This window comes from Mycteria americana, chromosome 6, assembly GCF_035582795.1.
Source record: "Mycteria americana isolate JAX WOST 10 ecotype Jacksonville Zoo and Gardens chromosome 6, USCA_MyAme_1.0, whole genome shotgun sequence".
In the NCBI taxonomy this organism is placed as follows: Eukaryota; Metazoa; Chordata; class Aves; order Ciconiiformes; family Ciconiidae; genus Mycteria; species Mycteria americana.
The window spans coordinates 62,384,106-62,403,963 of NC_134370.1; the positions used below are offsets into that span (position 1 = coordinate 62,384,106).

Consider the following 19,858-nt stretch of genomic DNA (forward strand, 5'->3'; position numbering starts at 1 on the left):
CCGTGTGGGGCTGGAGCCTCAGCTGGAGCTCTCCTGCCGCTGCGCTGTGAAAGGGGTCTGGGCAAACAACCCCCTGGCACGAGATCCAGTGATCAGCTTAGACCTACAAATGAGCATGCCTGCAGGGTCTGGCTCGCTGTTGGCTGGGCTGGAGTAAGAGCCTGGTCAAGTTTATTTTTTCTGAAGAATTGTTTTGTCACTGGTGCTTCCTGACAAATTTTCCTTGTCATTAAGGACCCTTCATCCACGTGAGCACAGGTAGGACCATCAGTACCAGAACAACATGATAATGCTGTTCCCCAGAGTGTGACAGGAGAGGGATATTTTAGCTGATACCCACTGGGACGTCAGTGTTAGTGGGGCAGGGGGATGTGCCTGCAGTGTCCTCCCTGGGGCCGTGAAAATGTCCTGCTGAGCTTTGGATTTGTTTGAGAGAAGACAGCATGGAGGTGTAGCCTGAGCTATGGGCTCTGAATAATCATCCACATAAAGATGGGAATTAAGGTAAAGATGTATGTTATCTACTGTGGGGTGGTCGTGGTCCTGAGCACTAGAAAGATGGGACCTGTTGATAAGGAAAAACAAATCCCCAAGATGGGGAGAAATTAGTAATGGATGCGCGAAAGTGGGAAATACTGTATTTTTTTTAGAAATGCAGAGGATGGGTGAGTAGAAGACAGATTTTTGGCACGCTGAGCTCCAAGGAGGCTTCCAGAATCTGGGAGGGAGATGGAATACATGGCCCACATAAAGTGAGTGTGAAGCACTGGTGAAAGCTAGAAAGGGAGCTGCAGACTGACATCAGCCAAGGACTTGAAGCTGAGCCAAAACTCTCTGGAAAGGAAGAAGGTGGTGAGCAGCAGAGACCAATGCAGAGGCAGCAGGCCTGAGGAAGGCAGGCGGAGCAGCAGCACTTGTGCACGGCCGTGGAGAGGCCAGAAGTCCCCAGGGACAGATAGATGCTGGCAAGAGTCTGCTCTTCTCGAGAGGGTTAGGTCTACAGGGAGAGATGGTGGGACAAACAAGCGCAGGTCTGCAGTGGTTCACCTGAGGCACCCTATTGAGTACCAGTGCCCCAGTGCTACCAGGCAATCGTGGATCCAGAGGGAGGATAGTCATCGAAGGCAAAACCGCGATGTGCAGCGAGGCAACTTGGAGCAGCAGAGCACGTGGGAAGGGAAGTGATGGGAAGATCATCTCTGGGAGAGCGTTGGGAGGAGAGGAACTACAACTGATGTGACATAGAGATTGCCAGGGAACATGAGACCTGACAAAGCCACTCACGGTGAACACAGAGGAGGAAAGAGCAGACGCCTAATGTGAAGATCATGCCACGCTATGAGAACAGGCAGGTGGATGGGAACTTGGGGCCTGAAACAGCTTCCTGGCTGCATTCAGTGCATCTCAAGCTCGGGAAGATGGTATTGCTTTAAAGCAGAGTTTCTTTTCTTGTCGAACAGAGCTGAGCTTTTCCCCTGCTGACTCACTGAAGAAAAGGATGGCAAAAATGAGGCACGCTTCCTAAGAATATTATCTCTTTCTCCTGCTGGCCAGAAGCAAGGCTTGGAATGGTTTCCAGTAACTCCATCCCTAATTCCCACAGCACGGGCTGACCTTGACCGGCAGGGCTCAAGCTAATGTGTGCACAGCTCTCCGAAGTCTGAAGCTGAGTGTGCACAGGGAAGCATCTGACACATGCAACAGCTCATAAACATTGGACTTAGAGCCTTTCTTATCCAGAAGTCACAGCTGGTTTCCTCTGTCATGTCCTTGGCTTCCTTTGTCATGTCCTCAGAGAGCTTAGGGCTGACATTTCAAGAAATTCCTTCCCAGAAAGACCTAAGACTCTGGATCCAATTACATCTTTGGTTGTATAAAACCTTGTAGTCCTGAACATCTTGCTGCTCTGCCCGGCCCATCAGCATTTCTAATACCAGCAGTCCCTGCCAGCTTGCCCTGCAGTAGATTTCTGCAATGCTACAGCAAGAGGCTTTGGTCGGGATGGGGCACAGCAGCAACTCTGTTAATGTTATGAGTCCAGCGTAACATCATGTGCCTCTAGCTTAAAAACTTATTGTCGCCAACAGTCACACTAATAGAGGTGTAGCTAGACAATGGGTACTTGCCTGCTCCTCTGCATTAGCTACTCCAGCCTTCACATGCCACGCATTGCTCCCTGTCTGAGTTCTTCCCTTTCTATCCCATCCCTTTCTGGCAGGGGTTTGAAATAACAATTCTGGCTGGACCGCCAAGAGAAGCCCTGGTTCTGGGAAATAAATAGAAATGAAAAACAAAAATAAGTTTTGTTCTGTCTCTGCTGGGTGCTCTTTGGTTCTCAGGCTTAGGGAAGCGGTCTGAGTTCTGAGGTAGGAGAATGTTTTAATTGCAAGTGTATGAAGCCTCAGCAGCAGTTTTATGTGAATCAAAACAGACAAGATAAGTGTGGCAAGGTTCTCCACTGCCCTCTGAGAGGCTTTAGCTGCAGACAGCTTTGTTTTAGCTGATGAGTGGGGAGGCATGGGACAAGGCATGTGTCTCATCTAGCTGCCTAGCCTGAAAAAACTTGCTCTGTGTGTATGTGAAGTCCTAGCTGTCCCAGTGCATACTGGGATGCTGATGGCATCCCTCTCCTGCCCTGGTCCGCCCTGGTCCACCCTGGTGTAGGCTGTCCAGGCAGTTTTGGGAGGTGATGGGTACAGCTTTCAGTGGGGAGCAAAGCTGGGCTTAGCCAGGCACTTGCAGCATTGCTGTCTCTGAAGAGTTGACTTGGTGCCTGGATGGCGCTGGGGTTTCAGCTCTGTCATCGTCCCATCAAATGACAGTGCAGGGCATGATTGTCCCAGTTTTCCTCTGTCCCAGACGTGAGTGCCCACTGTGTGAAGGGGCTGTGCCCAGAGCATGCCCTGCTGCGAGCCTGTGCTTTGCCCGGGGGCTGGTGGATGGCTCTGGCTCGTGTGCAGTTTTGGTCCCTTTTCAGGCCAACTCCTCGGTGAAGAAAGCAGCTCTGCTTGTGCAGAGAGACCCCAGCTCACTTGCGGCTGTGATACTTGCTATTTCTCACAGGCGTTTTCAGTTTTAACGAGGCCTTCAGAAGGAGTGGGACTGTGCACAGCTCCTGAGCACCTGTAACCAAGCGATGCTTTGGCAACATTTCCAGGCTAAGGCTACGTGCAAAAAATGCCCTTTGGGTTTACTTGTCCTCTCCAGGAGTAAGCTGTGCTGGATACGTCTCATGAAAGGAGCCCCTTGCCTTAATTCTCACTGCAGTGCTGCTGCAACCATTAAGCACATGACAGCAATGAAGACCTCTTGACTGCCTTGCCATGCCTTTCAGCACCAATTTTGGTCCTTCCTGCTATGATGGGAGACATCTCCACAGCACGTGGCGATGCCTTCTGGGCTGAGAGTGGGTTTTGGCCAAGGGCACCTTGTGTTCCCCAAGGTGCTTCTCTCCCTTAAAGAGAAGGGAAGCAGAGGGTTGTAGGTAGTGGGGACATGTTACAGAAGTCATGGGAGGAAGGGTTGGAAGGAGCTGCAGCTCCTAATGATCCCTGTGAGCCCCAAGCACTGATGGGGTCTGAGGAGAGAGTTGGAGGTTCAGGTTTTTGGGCAGGTGCAGGACAGTGTGAGCATGGAAATCCCTATGCACCTCTCTGGAGAGCTGCCTGGCATAGCAGGGCAGGCACCAAGTGAGGAGGGAGGGCAACTCCCATGTGTCGAGTGCTTTTGCAAAGCATGTTAGGGAAAACAGGTGCACGCATCTGTGCCACTTCTACCCACGGTGCCATGCCAGCTGCTGGTGGCACTCGGCACATCCAGCCAGTGATGGGAGTTAATTTGTGCAAAAGCCCCTGTGGGGGTCTCGATTAGAGCGAGTTACATCACTGATGTTGGGGCAGGTCGTGGGTAAGTTCTGCCCCGAAGCCCGCTGCTCCTGTATTATTCATGGGCCTTCATGAATTAGCAATGGGCCGGGAAGGCTGCCGTCTATTACTTACAGAGCTGCCCTTAAGTGCTAGGACAACGGCTCTCCCCTGCAGCCTTGTTTCGTGAGAATATTTGCAACGGAGCAGAATTTCTCCCCCGCTGCCTCTGAGCTCCGCCAGCTCCCTGCCGGCTCCCAGGGTACAACCGCGGTTACCTGATCTGCCGTTAGCCGAGCCCATGGCTCTTACCCACGTGCCATCCCATGTCCTGCTGGTAGCAGTGACCTTGGGAGAATCCTGAGGAACGTGGATTTGTGGCCATGCTGAAGAGGATGCAAAGCCTGTGCGAGGCACTGGCATTACCTGTCGTAGTGTGCAGGGGGTGCCTCCTCATTTGAATCCCACCAAATCACTGTGCTAATCTGCTCTGGTCTGTTACATTTAGTGCTTTGGCCTTTGAGTCACTTGTCTGAGCCGTGTACCTGTCTTGCAAAGGTTTAGGTGCTTTTGATGGGAAAGGAATGAACTAATGAAAAGCCACAGAGTGAAGTTTAACTCAGAGTTTGTTCCAAAAAAAAAAAAAAAAAAAGGTCAGATGGCATCTTGTTCTATTCAAAGTGGCATCATTAGGGTTCAGGTTTAACACCCTGGGTGCTACCAGAAGCTGCCTTCTCCTCCTCCTCCTCCTCCTCCTCCTCCTCCTTTTGCAGTACTGTATGGATGAAACAGCAGCTGCACGTTTGGAAGGTTGTTTCCAAATCATGTTAGTCAGTGGAATTAATTTTGTAAAAGCAAGAATGAATTTTGCAGTAACACATGGAGCAGACCAGAAAAACATCTTCCCCCTGTATGACAGGGGGATCTAGATGTGTGAAGCAATGGTTTGACCTTTGGAGATGCCCTTCTGCTTTGGGGTGACTGAGCTCACCTTTTGCACTGCTGGCTCCTCTGCTGCCTATTTTCTTTTGTTTCCCGGTTACGTGGGGAGATATTTTGTTTGTTCAGGCTGTATATCCTGTTTTGCTTAAGTTATTGTTGCAACCCACACTGGTAACTCAGTCTGTCCTGGCTGAGCACCGGTCTCTCCTCCCTGCTAGGACCTGCCTTCCTGGCATCTCCACAGAGAGCTGCAGGGCTTTAAAAATGTAAATGAAATGGTTAATAGGTTGGAAAATCAATTATAATAAACATTCCTGGTATATAAACTACGTGTAAGTGTGTTTTAAATGAAGTATTCTAAAGGCAGTGCTGTTTTCCATTTATCCTGGCCAGGTCAGCAGGGTCTCAGTGCAGTGCTGTTTGATTTGATTAAAATGCATGATACCCTGTGCATTAGCTTGTGTCCTGGGTCACCAGGAGGCTGTGTTCGTACGAGGTACTCGGGAGAAGAGCTGCCAGTTTCACTGAGCGCTTGTGGGGGCTGGAGGTGTGCTTTGCCCAGCAAGGTCTTGGACCCCCACTGAAGTGGGATTTGAAGATGTGAATCAGTATTTTAGGACAGTGGGGAGCTGCCTGCTCCTCTGCTGAGGGATGAATGTTTTGGCTGACTGGATGGCACTGCTGTGGAACCGAGCTGCAGATGTGCAGATCTTGCGGTGAAAGACGTTGTGTGTACCTGTGTGCTGCCCTGGGAGATGTAAAACCTTGCGTGTGTGCGTGAAGGAGACTGTGTGAACGCATGGCTGTGTAACTTTGGTGTCTCTGGAGTCGGGAGAGGCACGAACAACGTGTGCCAGAAGACCCCAAGCAAACAATGCAGAGGAGATTCTCCCCTAGCTCAAAAGGGCCCCTTGCACCTGCATGGTGGCTGTCCTCCTTGGGGAGCCTGGAGCCAGGCGATGGCCCTAGTCATCTTTCCCCACCCCACCGTCCTTTCTCACGCTCTCTCTGCCCGTAGGAGACTAGAGAGGAACCTTTTTAACTGCAGCTGTGACATCCGCTGGATCCAGCTCTGGCAGGAGAAGGGTGAGGCGAACCTGCAGTACCAGGAGCTCTACTGCATGAACATGGACGCTGCCATCATACCTTTGCAGGAGATGAACATCACCCAGTGTGGTAAGGTGCAGCCCGTGCCAGGATCCCGGGGCTGGGTGCAGGGGAGGCCAGGGGGCTGCCGGGAGGGACCCCTGCCCTGTCCGGCACCTCTGTTTCACCCATTTGCTTGGGGAACCTGGTGCTGCAGGATCTCAACGTGTGGTCAAGGACAAGACAATTGAAGCTGATCGGGGTAGTCTGTGGATTAAAAATATAGTATTTGTGTACGTGTGGGGCTGGTGTTGCTGTATGAATGAAGGTATTGGGTGATTTGGGGCATTTCCTTTACTGTAGTGCTGTTGCTTGACAAAGTGTGTGTGATGAGTCTACGTGATGTCTTGAAAAGGGATATGTTTCATGTTGCTCTTCCTCTGTCTAACAAATCCTAGAAACAGCATATTGTTAAAAGATGCTGCCACCTTATCTTTCATAATTACTCCTAGGGAATACACGTCTGTATTAATTTTCTTTTGTTTTATTTTTTCAATTGAAAGCCCATGTCCGTAGGGAAGAGGCAGGAGTGACTTTATATCTCTTTCTGTTTCCTGCTGATGTTTAAAAGAGTCCAGTGGCCCTAGGAACAACATGAGGCATGTTCAATAGTTATCCCTTTTTCCTTACCTTGTTCACACATCAACTGCCTCTTTGGTGTCAGTTTTTGCTCTGCTATTGCTATTACTGGAAAGCATACCTTGCAGAGTAAGGGAAAGGAGGTGTACCTTCAGCAGAACAATTAAACTGTCTATACACAAGCAGCTGTCAAACTCATGGGCTGAAAAAAGGAGGAAAACCAGAGGTTTTCATTTTGTGATGATCATTCTCTGTTCTAGGAATTTGGGTTTGTTTCTTATAGCAATAGTAGACAAACAGCATGCACATTTGGATTTGCATGATTTTTTTTTTTTTTTCAAGTTCATGATGTCCCTTTCTTAAGCTCTGGAAATTGGCCAAAGTGCGCCTGCATGTGGATGAACTAAAAAGATTTGAGGGACTGCTGTAATTTCCTCCCCACATGGGAAGAATAATCTGCAAGGATTAGAGGGAACAAAAAAAAAAATCCTTAGGGGTCAGGGATGGGAGGAGAAGGTGACTCCATCAATGGTGGTATTAGACTTGATGGGGCAGCAGGGTGCTGATTTGGGAACACAAATGTGCTGGTGTGCAAGGTGAGCACCTCCTCTGACCTCACAGTCTCCTGGAAGGGAAGGGAGCCACACTGATCTGCTTTCCTCCAGAGGACAGTCTGTGTGTTCAAGCATTAAGATGACTCAAGGGATGTTGTAACAACACCGCATTTGTCTTTGTCCTTTGGTGCTGAGGGCTGGCGTGGCTTGGTGTGGCCACGTTTCATACCAGCTCAACCTGGCAAGACCATACGTGTCCCTCCCATCTCCCTCTCTGCTGATTCCTGCTGCCCTAGCAGGGCCACCTGTGCAACTTTGCCAGGCCTTGACCACTGCCTCCTTTCTTCTGGCATCTCCCCTAATCAGTGCAATGTTGCTTCCCTCCTGGTGTCACTCCCTGATGGCAATGAAAGGATGTGTATCCTCATCTATGGCTTTGGATCAATGGGATGGATGCTGCTGCCCTACAATGGGAGGTGACCACTGGCCATTTCCCCCCTGCCCTGCCTACCCAATTTACCTCTACGATGAGCCCAGAAAGCCTTCCCCATGCAAGAAGGCTATTTGCCCTTCTTCTTGCAACCAGCGCTATCTTGTTTCATGTTGCAAGGATATTTGGTGCCTGTGGCAGCAAGTAAGGAAGTGGTGTAAATCAGGGCCACCATAAATCAGTGAATCTCTCTGCTACCACCGAGGAAGAACAAGGGCACCTTTTATTAGGAGAGCTGCAGTTAATATGAGGACACATCCTTGGTCATCTTCTCTTGATTGTTATAAATTAGAGGGACACTCTTCTCGCCTGGAGTACTGGGTGCTCTGTGCCTTGTCCCTGGAGGTGGGAACACTTTGGATCCTCTCCCAGCACATGCAGCTTTCTCATCCCAGGTGACTGCCCTTGAGAGCAGCTTCTGTAGGAGTAGAAGAAATGGGGAAGGGTTTTTTTGTGAAGGGAAGCGCAGCCAGAACTGGACACCAACTTTTGGATTCAAGTGTGATGGGAGGGTCTGTTCAGCTGGCACATCTCCAGTGTCCATACTTTCCCTTGTCTCCGTGCCTCATCCTTCCCTCAGTAGGGCAAGGCCATGCCATTGCCTCCTGCTACTTATCCCAGGGTGCTGGACGCTGATTTTGGGAAACAGTTTGGCAGGATCTGGGTCCACATGTGTGCACCCTGCAGCTGGCTGTAGCAAACACTGCTCCACACCTGAGTGCCTCGGTGTCTGGCTCTCCTAGACCTCCCCGAGATCAGCGTGAGCCATGTGAACCTGACGGTGCGGGAAGGGGAGAACGCTGTCATCACCTGCAACGGCTCAGGCTCGCCACTGCCCGACGTCGACTGGACAGTGGCTGATCTCCACTCCATCAACACGCATCAGGTAGGGGCCCCAGAACCTCAGCGCTGCCTGTGCCCAAAGTGGCAAGGACAAGGCAGCTGCCATGGGTTCCCCGGGTCTGTGCATGCAGGGCAGAGGGTCAGGTAGATGGCGGAGACTACCATGAGAAATGTGATGTGGTTGTATCCAAAGGAAAATTGAGGCTGTACCTTATCCACATGAGAACCTGGGAACTACCTGAAGGCAGCAAAACCTTCCCTCTCTATGGCTGGGAAGTTAGATATAGCTTTATATCTCAGTGCGCCCTAATTGAATTAACTCATGTCTCCTCTAATGAAACTACCTGTTTACGGAGGTGTCTGCAACAGCTGTAGTTGAAATAGGCAGCTAAGCAAGTTTTTCTAGAGGCAAGCCATGTTTATCAGTGCTACAATGCTGCGGCTCTCCCCCTCCCAGTAGATATTCTTATAGGAAACACTTCCCCTCACCCAGATCCTAGTTGTCCTTGGATTTTGGAGACCTTCTCACATCCCATGTGGAAACTGGGATCCTCCGCTTCTGGGGGCAGGAGCAGGGAGGAGAGAAGCCAACAGACGTTGATTTCTGTCTGTATTTCTCTCTGGGATTTTTAGACCAACCTCAACTGGACCAATGTTCATGCCATCAATTTGACCTTGGTGAATGTCACCAGTGAGGACAACGGGTTCCTGCTTACCTGCATTGCCGAGAATGTGGTGGGGATGAGCAATGCTAGCGTGCTGCTCACCGTCTACTGTAAGTAGCAGTGGAGAGACCTTGACCATATAGAGGCTGGAGGGCTGCTCTGGGAACCGTGTGAATGCATAGCCAGTTGCTACCTGTGACATACTGTTTTTTTGTGGATGAGGATTAGGACCTGAGCACAGTGAGGAGGAGGTGGATACTTGCACAGCTCTCTCTTAAGGGTCAGTATTTTTGCTTTCCTGCTGCTTCCATTAATGCAGAAATGAGCACTATAGAGCAGAGGAGGAGCAGCAGTGCCACACTGGTGGTGGACATCTCTCCACCCATCTCTTGGAAGATCCAGCAGAGTAAGGAAAAGCTGTAGAGGGGCTAAAACTCTGTTTACAAACACAGAGTTGCTCGCCCTGATGCCATGTGAGAGGTTAAATGTCACCCTTGCTAAAGCCAGTGTAAATCTTGCCTCTGATTTCAGGGCTGCTAGCGCTTCCTCCCAGACCTGTTCCTACAAAGTTAAACTGCAAACACCATGTAAACATGCACATGTCAAATTTCAACTGTTCCCTTTTAGCTGCAAGTAGCTAAACTTTCTCTGTGCTTTCTAATATAACTTAACACAAACCTGACCTTAAGAGGAAGTTTACACAGCTTTGTGCTCTCAAGCAGCTGAGATTTACTATATGTTGCTGTGTCTGTAATATTTGCCCTTACTCTGTAGTTTGAAAATCTGTCCCGCAACTCTGCCAGGTAGAGCAAAGACCCATGCAGGATTCTGGCTAGTCTTGGTGAACCCGTGCGTGTTGCATGTCCAGTGCAGTGCAGGAGCCACTGTAAAGACAAGGGGTCACAGGGGATTGGAAAGAGGAGAGCAGATGCTTTACTACTTTCATCTTCCTTCCAATAAGTACTATTGATGGACTGAAGAATGGAGGTAATTAAAGTCCGCATCAGCTCAGAGGGTGATTGGTCAGCAGGCAGGTGTGTTTTGCACTGTGTTTTAGCATCTTTTCCTCCACACCTTAAACAGCACCATGCCAATGCCTATTTTCACCTGTGTAATCCTCTAAGCTGCTGACAGTTTCTGCTACCCCTGCTCTTGTTGCCCAGACCCATCACTCAGGCTGTAATTTCACGCTGAAAAGATCTGGGTTTGTGCATATGTAGGTGGCTGCCTGTTTTGAATCCTCCTTGCCAGGAAGATGTGAACAAGCCACATGCAGATCTAGGCTTGCGAGGCAAAGGAGGTGGCTGGGACATGGCTGTGTGGTTCAGGGTAGCTGGGTGCTGGTGGGAGAATTTTGTCAGCTCCAACCAGCTCTGCACCTTGTTTTCTTCTACCACCTTCACTGCCTGAAAAATTCACCATCTTTTTTCCAAAAGTCAGTCAAAGTCAGTGTGTTGCTTTTGTACCTTGTGGATGCCCCATGGATTGTCTTTGCAGCTGGATGGTACCAGGAAAAGGAGAGTTTTAGGGAAGACCTACATCTTCTTGTGTCCTTTGTCTTTGCACAAAACTCTGTTCTTCTAGTTCAGACCTTGCCAGCCTTGGGGTTTTTGACTTTACATGTAAGCATTATAAATGGAGTTTTTCAGAAGCGATGGTAGAACAACATTTGAATTCTTGGGGTGTCCTGGGGGGAAGACAATGCATATGCAATAAATTGCAGGTGTAGTCTCTGCTTTTCTTTTTCCTCTCCCACTCTACTCCCTTTAATGAAAACACCCCTGGAGGGTGTTCGGCGGGTGAGAGCTCCTTTGGGATATTCAGGCAGTCAAAACCCCCAAGGACAGGCAGTCGCTGAGGGATGTTTGCTTCCACAGCTATGCAATCCAAAATTGCACAGTGCGACTGGAGAGCCCCCAAGGGACACCTTACACATGTGTAATGTAACAGTGCTACGTCGCAGCATCCTCCTCGATGGGGACAGGCAGCCTCCCTGTGATCCCTTGAGGGAAGGAGAGCAGCAGTAGTTGTGTGGACTGGGACAACTCCAAGCTTAATTGTTTCTGGGCTGGTGGAAGGACCATCCCTGTGGTTAATTTGTACCCCTGTTCACAAGCTCAAGAGAGCTGGCTATGGGTCAGATCCTCCTGGGGAGTGTGGAGTGGTTCTTGTGACTTAGGGCTGCTTCTTTGCAGACATCAATGGGAAGAGTAGAAGGAACAAGGGATTTTGGAGGTTGCATTTTCAATAATCTTAATTTCCATGGTGAACAGAGACATGATGTGGGTGGAGGTGTGCTGTGAGCCTGCCGTGTTTCTCTGTGCTAGATCCCCCTCGCATCCTAACCCTGGAGGAGCCGGTGCTACACCTGGAGCACTGCATTGCATTTGCGGTGCATGGGAACCCAGCTCCCACCCTTCACTGGCTGCACAATGGCCAGGTCCTCCGAGAGACAGAGATCATCCACATGGAGTTCTACCAACAAGGGGAAGTGTCTGAGGGTTGCCTGCTCTTCAACAAACCCACTCACTACAACAATGGCAACTACACGATTGTGGCCACCAACCAGCTGGGCTCAGCCAACCAAACCATCAAAGGACACTTCCTTGAAAAGCCTTTTCCAGGTAGGATATTCAGTTTATCTCATTAGGATTGCTTGCAATCCAAAGGTCTTACTATGGTCCCACCAGTAATCCTTGCACCTAGACAAGGCCTTGACAACCCAAGTTGGCCTTTGAGCAGTGGGTTGGAAAGGGTGACCTCTGGAGGCCTCTTCTGACCAGTATGATTCTCCTACTCGAGTGTGCTTTGGTGTCATAAGAACTCTTTAATGCAGAGAGATTAACTGGTTTAGATACTTTTGTTGTTTTATATATTCTGCAGTGTTTGGGTTTTTTTAAGATCTTTAGGGTTTTCAGTGGGAATAGGATGTAAGTTTGGTCAATTATTTTCAATCTCCTCTGGGATGCCCCAAAGAGGTTGCCCAATTTTTTGACAGAAAGTATTCTTCTATGTGATTGCTAGTTATAAGCTACAGAAAGGAAAGCCCTTTAAAATGATGCAGCTCTTCCCTTTTTTTCTTCTAGCTTGCATTTGTGAAATGATTATAGCTGGATGCAGCAGTGTCAGGATTGTTTTCTTTCTAAATATGATGTGCAATTCCAGGATGACAGGCCTACAAAAGATGCAATGGCTCAATTAGTTGCTTTGCATCAGTTTGGGATTTCTTAACTGATTGTTTGGAATTCCCCATTGTACTCCCTAGTGATTCAGGGCTTAACTGCAAAAAAAAGCATTTGAGGACATGACGATCCAGCTCTGGGGAGTGCAGTAGAGACTTTTGTGTTGACCTGTCTGCTCTATAGCAGTGTGGAGGGTCTTGATCTCCTCTCTGTCATTGCAACACCACGCTGGCCATCACAGAGTTAAGATCTGTGCATGCTGCTGCCTTCAGGAATGATGCCATGAGAAAGTGGCAGCTCTAAATTGGCCCCTGCAGCCCAAGAAAATCCAGCAAAATAGGACGTTTGCTAAATATAGAAAAATACCAATGGTACTCTCATTTATTATTTATATCACACCATATATGTACACAGAGTTTTCCCGCAGGTCAAATATCGTAAATGCAACCCCAAATCTCTCCCTTGAAGATCTGGCAATTGAACAAATGAGCTGATATGGATGAGAGTGGAAAATTTGTATTCTGGCTTCAAGGATGATGCCCTGTTTGGCTATCTGACCTATTTATGTTTCCTTCTGTCAGGGCAGAAGAGCAGCTTATCAACTGTAGGTGGGTGAGGAGAGGCACAGGTTTGCAGTCTCAGCTCTGTGAGGTCCCACCTTTGTGACTCAATTTCCCCATCTGTGAAACGGGGACAGCTCTTAAGTAGGTGCTGGACCTCCAGAAAAGGGGGCAGATCTGCTGTTCTGGAGAGCTGATTTTGGAAATGGATCTGAGCCGTGCTGTGATGTGGGAAGGCATGTTGATGCTTGAAGAGCCACTTGTGTCAAAGGCTCTGGAAGAATCAATTTGTGCGAAATATATGTAAAATATTGCCCTTGTGAGTGCATCTTCACCCACGCCTTGTATGTGTTGTCGGTGTGGAGTACTTACAGACTCTGAACCATCTCTCAGCAGGAACTGACCCATTTCTTTTATTTCTTCTGATCCAAAGTCCCAAGCCATTCCTCACCCTGGCAGACCCTGTCAGCCCAATGGAGGATGTAATTTGCTTTCCTTGAAGTTCGTTGCTCCATCCACTGCCACAACTGGCATTAACACTCAATGCAGCTGACATTTATAATTTCCAATTTGAAGGTAGATTCCTCCAGAAAATGCCACAAATTGAAGGTTCCCCAGTGTGGTTCATTCAAAAAGCTTGTTGCCTATAGCTATTCACACGTGCAAGGGTTTTGCTGCCACTACCCAGGATGAGATTATTGGCCTTAATTAATTAAGGAAAGCGTAGTGCCTGGAAAACTTCCTATCAGCATAGAAAAGGACCTGTGACCATGTTTTTTTACAGGCCCCTGGTCTGCAATCTCTTGTTGGTACTGTGCCAGATTGTGCTTCCCAGGTTGAGAGGAGAAAGGTGCTGTTAGAAGCTGGATGGGAGCTGGGAGATACGCCCCATGCCATATTCTGCTTCTCTGCGACGTTGTGGCTCTAGGAGCCAGGGCAGTGGCTCCCAGGACAGATTTGTGTCATCTCCTGATAAAAATCTCATTGCATGTTGTCATTGGCATCTCTACCATAGGCTACCATCTCCTTATTTAATCCACAAAGGTTAATGTACCTGCCTCCCCCCCTCATGAGTGTTCAGTTCTTTGGGAACTTCTCACAGAACTCAAGCTGGCTGGAATTTCTTGGCTATGTTCTATGCTTTGAAAAATAGGGTTTAGTGGGAAAAACTTTTTGTGGGTTTCTGTTGAATTTGCTTAGTCCAGCAGAGAAAAATTGAAAGGGGAAAATGTAGAAGCAGCAAGAGTTTTACAACTAGACTCTGTCTGATTTAACAGGAAAAAAAAAGTGTCCAAATAAGTATTTCTTCCTCTCCCCCCCCCCTCCTCCCCCGCTTGCTAGAAAAAGCCAAAGAAAGTTACTCTTCTGCTTGACTTGAAACAAAAATATTTTTTCAGGTTTTTTTCCCCTGGTTTGGAAAGCCATGTTTGTCACCCGGGGATTGTTTTATGCTTCCCTTGCAAACCTCACCCATACTTCAGCATGAATGTTTCAGCGTCCTTCCAGGAGCCCTCTGCCAGCAAAGCTGTGTAAACTCCAGTTAATATCGGGCTCAGTTTCTTACATGGGCGAGTGAATTGAAAGCTGGCGTTGTTCTCATGCTATGTAAACTGAGTGTCACCGAGAGCTTTAGACCTCATTGTCAGGGGCCTCGGCCGCCTTCGGAGCTGAAGGAGCTTTACTGAATAGACTGGAGCCGTCAAGTGGCTGACAGCAGGGACTGGTGCAGCTATCTTGGGCAAGAGGCAGCTCTAGGACAGCTACAGCCTCCACATCCAGTTCAGATGCTGTTAGCTTTCATGAGTGGCTCAGTAGGCTATTGAGAGAGCCCAGAGGAGGTCTCTAAGCCCCTGCCCCAAGGTGGACTGTCCTTCCTGGGAGCTGGACCTTGTCCCTGTAGGACCTTCTCCCTGGGCAAAATCTGCTTCTCTCCCCTCCACCTCCATCCTGCTGAGCCCGTGTGTCCTTTGAGCTTTGCTCACCTGCTGAAAGCAGGGTCATTTAATGACCATTCAAAAGTGTCCATACAGGGTGCTGCTAATTGTTCCCTGTTTTGGCAGTAGCATCCCTCCCCTCCTGTTTCAGCCCCACACAGTTACCCCTCTGCTCTCCATCCTGACCTCCAGCGTGTCCTGCTGGCACATGTGCAGCAATTTCCAGTTACAGTTGCCCATACAGGACAACGTATGAAATGTTTTGGTTTCCTGGGCTCTTTGGGGTGGTGGAGCGTGTCTGAGGCGGGTTGGGAATGAGACCACTTTCCCTTTGCTATGCTGCTAACTGTGTTGTTTCTCTCTTTGTCCTTTCCACAGAGAGTACGGACAACTTTGTCTCAAGTAAGTGTCTCCTTGCCCTTTGCATACTGTGGGTATTTTTTTTGTGGTTCCCCCTGCCCCTCTGTGACTTACAGAATCTTCCTGGAGGAAAATTTTGGCTCAGGAAGCCAAAAGCAAGTTGGCGGAGGCTGCACAAAGCCCTGGCATCCCCATGCATGAGCAAGATGGCTGGGGAGCTTTTGATCAGCTGGGCAATCTCTGGAGCCCAGGAGATGCTCATTCCCCTCCAGTGACATCCTGAAGAAGGCCCTATAGTGGAAACGACAGTCTTTGAGGTCTTAAATGGCAGGGCTGGAGATAAATATCACCGAAACTCTAACTGTTTGGTTGTGGTGTAGCAGAAGGGGTCTTAAATAGAGGCAGGCTGGACAGTCCCCAAAGCAGTTGTGTGTCATGGCCCATTTACAACATGGTCTCTAGTGTGGACTGGGATGAGAAGCAGAACTCAACTTCTGTAGTGTTTCCTCAACAGATTCTTTCTTTTTTTTTTTTTTTCCCCTTTCCACCTCTCCAAAAAACATCCAAGTAATCCAAGTAACTGTTTCTTTGGATCAAGTTCTGCTGGAGTCAGTCTTGTGTTTTAACCCTACTTAGCCCAGTAGATTTCTGAAAACTCTAGGAGATGGCTCAGTGGTGGAGGCCACCCACCCTAGGACACCAGGCACCCAAATGTTTCTCATTCATAACGTTGAGTGACATCAGCATTGTCCTGGTCTGTGTTTTCTCTGCTGATGTCCACAGGGAACTCTCTGATGGTTGATTTTGGTGCCTTCTGAAAATGAAAGTGGCAGCCTCTGTTAGGGGTGAACTGGATCTCGTTAGGTCAGGCACTGCCCCTGGGGATGTGCTGGTGCCTTGGGAGTCCCATGGGAGCCATGTTGAATCTTCTGTCTTTGGTGTTTTGGTTTCAGTTGGTGATTATGAAGTGAGTCCCACCCCACCGATCACTGTGACCCACAAACCGGAGGAGGACACTTTTGGGGTGAGTCCTGTCCTCTTCTCTACAGAACTGTTTTGCATGCATTTCTTGTTATTGATGACTAAGTATTTACATTCCTGTGCTGTTTTGAGATGTTTGCAAGGAAAATCTCTTCCTTTATGACTCAAGACAGCAATCAGAAGGATTCTGTGGCTTGTGTCAGGCAAGTAAAATACTGACACGAACCATCTGATCCTCTTGGGTCTGCAGTGTGGAACCAGGAAGCTCTTTGAAAATAAGGCATCCTGTGAAGTTGCTGCTGGCAGGGTCAGAAATTCTCACTCTAAAAAAGTAGCACCCAGAGAACAAACAAACAGGCAATTGTGTGTTTCATACTATTATTGAGCTGTTAAGTTTAGCCCTGTGAGGGACTCATATTTAGCTTGGTTCAGTTTTGTCAATGCCAGTTTGCCCTCTCTCCTGCTCTGCAGGGCATGCCAAAAATGGAAAAAGAAAAAAAACCTACAGCATATCAGATCTCAACATTGTCTGTCTTCTCCAGAATACAGGTAGAAAAAGAAAAAATATTTGTGTATAAGTATTGGGGAAAAAAAAAATTAGCGTGTTACACAATTGCTTTAATTCTGGGAAAGTTTTAAGATCCTGAAACCCACCAGGTGTTAACAGAATGAACAAAACTCAATTTCAGTTTCAGTTCTCATCCAACTGAAAATCTCCTATAACTGAGGTGAAAGCTTTGAACAGTGAGACTGGAGTAATAATGTGCACTGATTATTAAATATAAAGCACAGAAAACAAGCTGGGGGATGAAAATAGAGTGAGGTAAAATAAAAAATTAAAAAGTATCGTAGCTAATGTATCGAGGGCAGGAAAAAAGGTTGCAAAATCAAATTACTTTTTCTTGGTTAAATGATGTATTTTCTGTTATAGCAGAATACAGTTTTGTAAAGGGAAGCAAAGTCTAAATGCATCACAAGACCCAGAACAGGAGAACAATTGGACAAAAGCCAAAGAAATTGTTGTTTACATCAATGCAATAAAAGTATCTCAAGCAAAGACTTGAAGGAATAAATATTCATAAATATTAAAATAAGTCTGGGATTGTAAACCCTTTAGGGCAAGGATTTTTTTTTTCCTCTGCTTGCACACTGATACAGTGGAACTACAGTTCCAGTGAAGGACTTCGGACAGTCTTGTAGTATAAATATTTATTACTAAAATTACAATAAATAGGGAACCATTAGAGGCTTTAGGAAAACCAAATGTTTTTTTGGGAAAAAAACCAGTTCTACTTAATTTCTTCTGTTTTCTTTTTGTCGTGTGTTATTTTCCCTCATTCTTTGTCCTGAGGGATGTTTGGATGGAGACAGAGGAGTTCTTTCTAAAGAATTTTCTGCTGCTCCTGTGTGTTCCCAGCTCAGGTTAGTATAGCTTTAGTGTTGTGACATCATGGCTCAGTGGTGATGTCACAAATGGAGGCTCATGATGTGGTGCAGTGAAAGGAGGGCCCGGACATTGGAGCAGAGGTCCTCCTTCTCTGCAGATGTATGGAGTGAGAAGCTGGGGAGAACTGGTGCCAGAACGGCATCACTGATAGGGAGATCCCAAACCTCCCAGTCCTGCAAACAGCCTGTGATGCTTCCAAGCTGTGCCAAAGCCCTTTGCTTTCGCTTGTATTTTCTTCCACAGCTGATATCTACAGGGCTGCAGCAGATGGTATGAGCCTACAGAAAGGTTAACTGGGCAAGGAGGTGCTGTATTTCCAATCTAGACTCCTAAATTCCTCTGTCTTGACTCTAAGGCTTTTTCCTTTCAGGTTTCCATAGCAGTTGGGCTGGCAGCTTTTGCTTGTGTCCTCTTGGTCGTCCTCTTTATTATGATCAACAAATATGGCCGGCGGTCCAAGTTTGGGATGAAAGGTACGTGCAGTCACCTTCCTCTAGCAGGAGGTACCTTCCAGGATTGCCCGGCTCTTATAGCACACATGGAAAGGTGTTGTGGTTTTATTCCTACATTGTCAGTATTGGTGCAAAGCCTTCTAAAGAGAATGTTGTCCAGCCCTCTTCTGTTTGTTGAGACAGTAATGGAGATATACAGGCTGGTGGTTCTCACCTGTATGTGCTTCTGCTGGGCAGAAGTATGCATGTGTTTTCCTTATCAGTACCTAACTGCATCTACAGGTTGCCCAGAAGAGCTTTGAGCCTGCTCCTTCCAGCCATGCGTTGAGGGAGTTGTACTCAGGAGAGCATGTTCTTGGATGAAATCTTTTTTGCGGACCTGATGATGCATGGGTTTCCTCTTGCATCGCACAGGGTGCAGGGTGCGAGGTGGGAACAGAAGGATGTGAAATTGGTTTGGGTTCTGTTGGAAAGGCTGTCTGTGCCTGTCTGTGAATGGGGACCGAGATGCTGCTGTAAGTTTTTGTAAGGTCCATGCTGGGAAAGCAATCGCTGACCTTTCAACAATGTGGAAGGTCTCTTTCTGCTGCCTCTCTGTCGAAGGTTTCCTCCTCTGCATCATGAATAACTACTTTAGGAGCTATTTCAAGTGTCCTTGGTAGTGATTGGAAAGCGAGAAGGCGTCTGATGTTTGCCGGGCAGAACTGGTCTCTCTGTCCTACCAACACCAGCACTGTGATGTGATAGAGCTAATGCCAGAAGAAAGTAGATGACTCTGTGCCATCTGCTTTTTGTGACTCTGCTGGTATCTCCAGTTGGGCAGCGTTGGTGGTGCCCAGTGAAGGCTGGAGGAAGAGCCTTCACATGACAAAGTGGTTCCCAGCCTAATTGGTGGCTCATGCATACACCATTTGAAGCCAGACTTTGACAAACATGAGCTTCTTCCAAGGTTCCTGAGTTGCAGCCTATTTCCTGGCCTTGCTGGGGTCTGCACTGCAGGGCAGGCTGATAGGTTTGGGAATGCTTCTTGTGCTTGCCTAGGGCTTTGTTTGCTTTACAGAGACATTTTGTGAGTGGGTCCATATGGGATTCTGGCTGGAGTTTCTCCTATGCATCCTATGGAGATGGAAGACAGGACATTTAATTAAATAGCAAATCTTCTACACCAACTTAGCAATATTTAGTCCATATGTCCAATGATAAGAACCATCTGGTAGGGTGTACTGACTGGTGGGTGGAGTAGAAGAATGGAAGACATGGTTCCTGGGATCAATTCCCAGCTCTTCTACTGACTCACTTAGTGTCCGTAGGCAATTAACTGTCTTAACCTCTGTCTCTGCTTTAATTTCCCCATCTGTAAAATTGGGATGATGTTAAGTGCCTTCTGGAGGAATGTGTCAGAACACTTTGGAAGTTCTTGGGCATTTGCCACTGATGGGGCTTAGAGATAAAATATAAAAAGGAAAAGTAACTTCTGACCCTAATGGAAGAATCAAAGAGGAGTGAACCTTATGTGAGTAACCAGTCTTGGTGAACAGATGCATGTATGTGTTCAGAGATGTTTGGATAAGTGCGTTAGCTGGTATTCTGCATTCCCAGAAACCAGAGGGTTGCTGTGATGGGCCCTTGTGTGTGCAGTTTTTGGAAGGCAAAAATGTTTAGCCAGAAAAGCCTGTTTTCCTCATCATCATGCTGTATTTCTTCCAACTCTGATATCAAACCACAGCCCCATAGAGTTTCTAAAAGTTTTGTTGATGACATTGCTTGGAGAGATGGACTTGACAGAAATTAAATACATCTTTAAAACCAGGGAGATAGCTCTTTAATGAAGTCACAAGTGTCATAGACACCACCATGGGC

The 19,858-nt window shown here is 47.8% G+C and overlaps 1 protein-coding gene across 5 annotated transcripts in view; it reads left to right on the forward strand.

Moving 5' to 3' along the window:
- Positions 1 to 19,858, forward strand: part of NTRK3 (neurotrophic receptor tyrosine kinase 3) — a 221,350-nt gene that overhangs the window by 57,716 nt on the left and 143,776 nt on the right. For 4 of the 5 annotated variants that reach the window (XM_075506228.1, XM_075506227.1, XM_075506230.1 and 1 more), the window contains exons 5-11: positions 5,824 to 5,981; positions 8,318 to 8,460; positions 9,051 to 9,192; positions 11,410 to 11,706; positions 15,137 to 15,160; positions 16,072 to 16,142; positions 17,917 to 18,019. In XM_075506228.1, coding sequence (XP_075362343.1) covers positions 5,824 to 5,981; positions 8,318 to 8,460; positions 9,051 to 9,192; positions 11,410 to 11,706; positions 15,137 to 15,160; positions 16,072 to 16,142; positions 17,917 to 18,019 — 938 coding nt within the window. The remainder of the gene's footprint in view (positions 1 to 5,823; positions 5,982 to 8,317; positions 8,461 to 9,050; positions 9,193 to 11,409; positions 11,707 to 15,136; positions 15,161 to 16,071; positions 16,143 to 17,916; positions 18,020 to 19,858) is intronic. The other variant, XM_075506229.1, reaches the window with a different exon arrangement.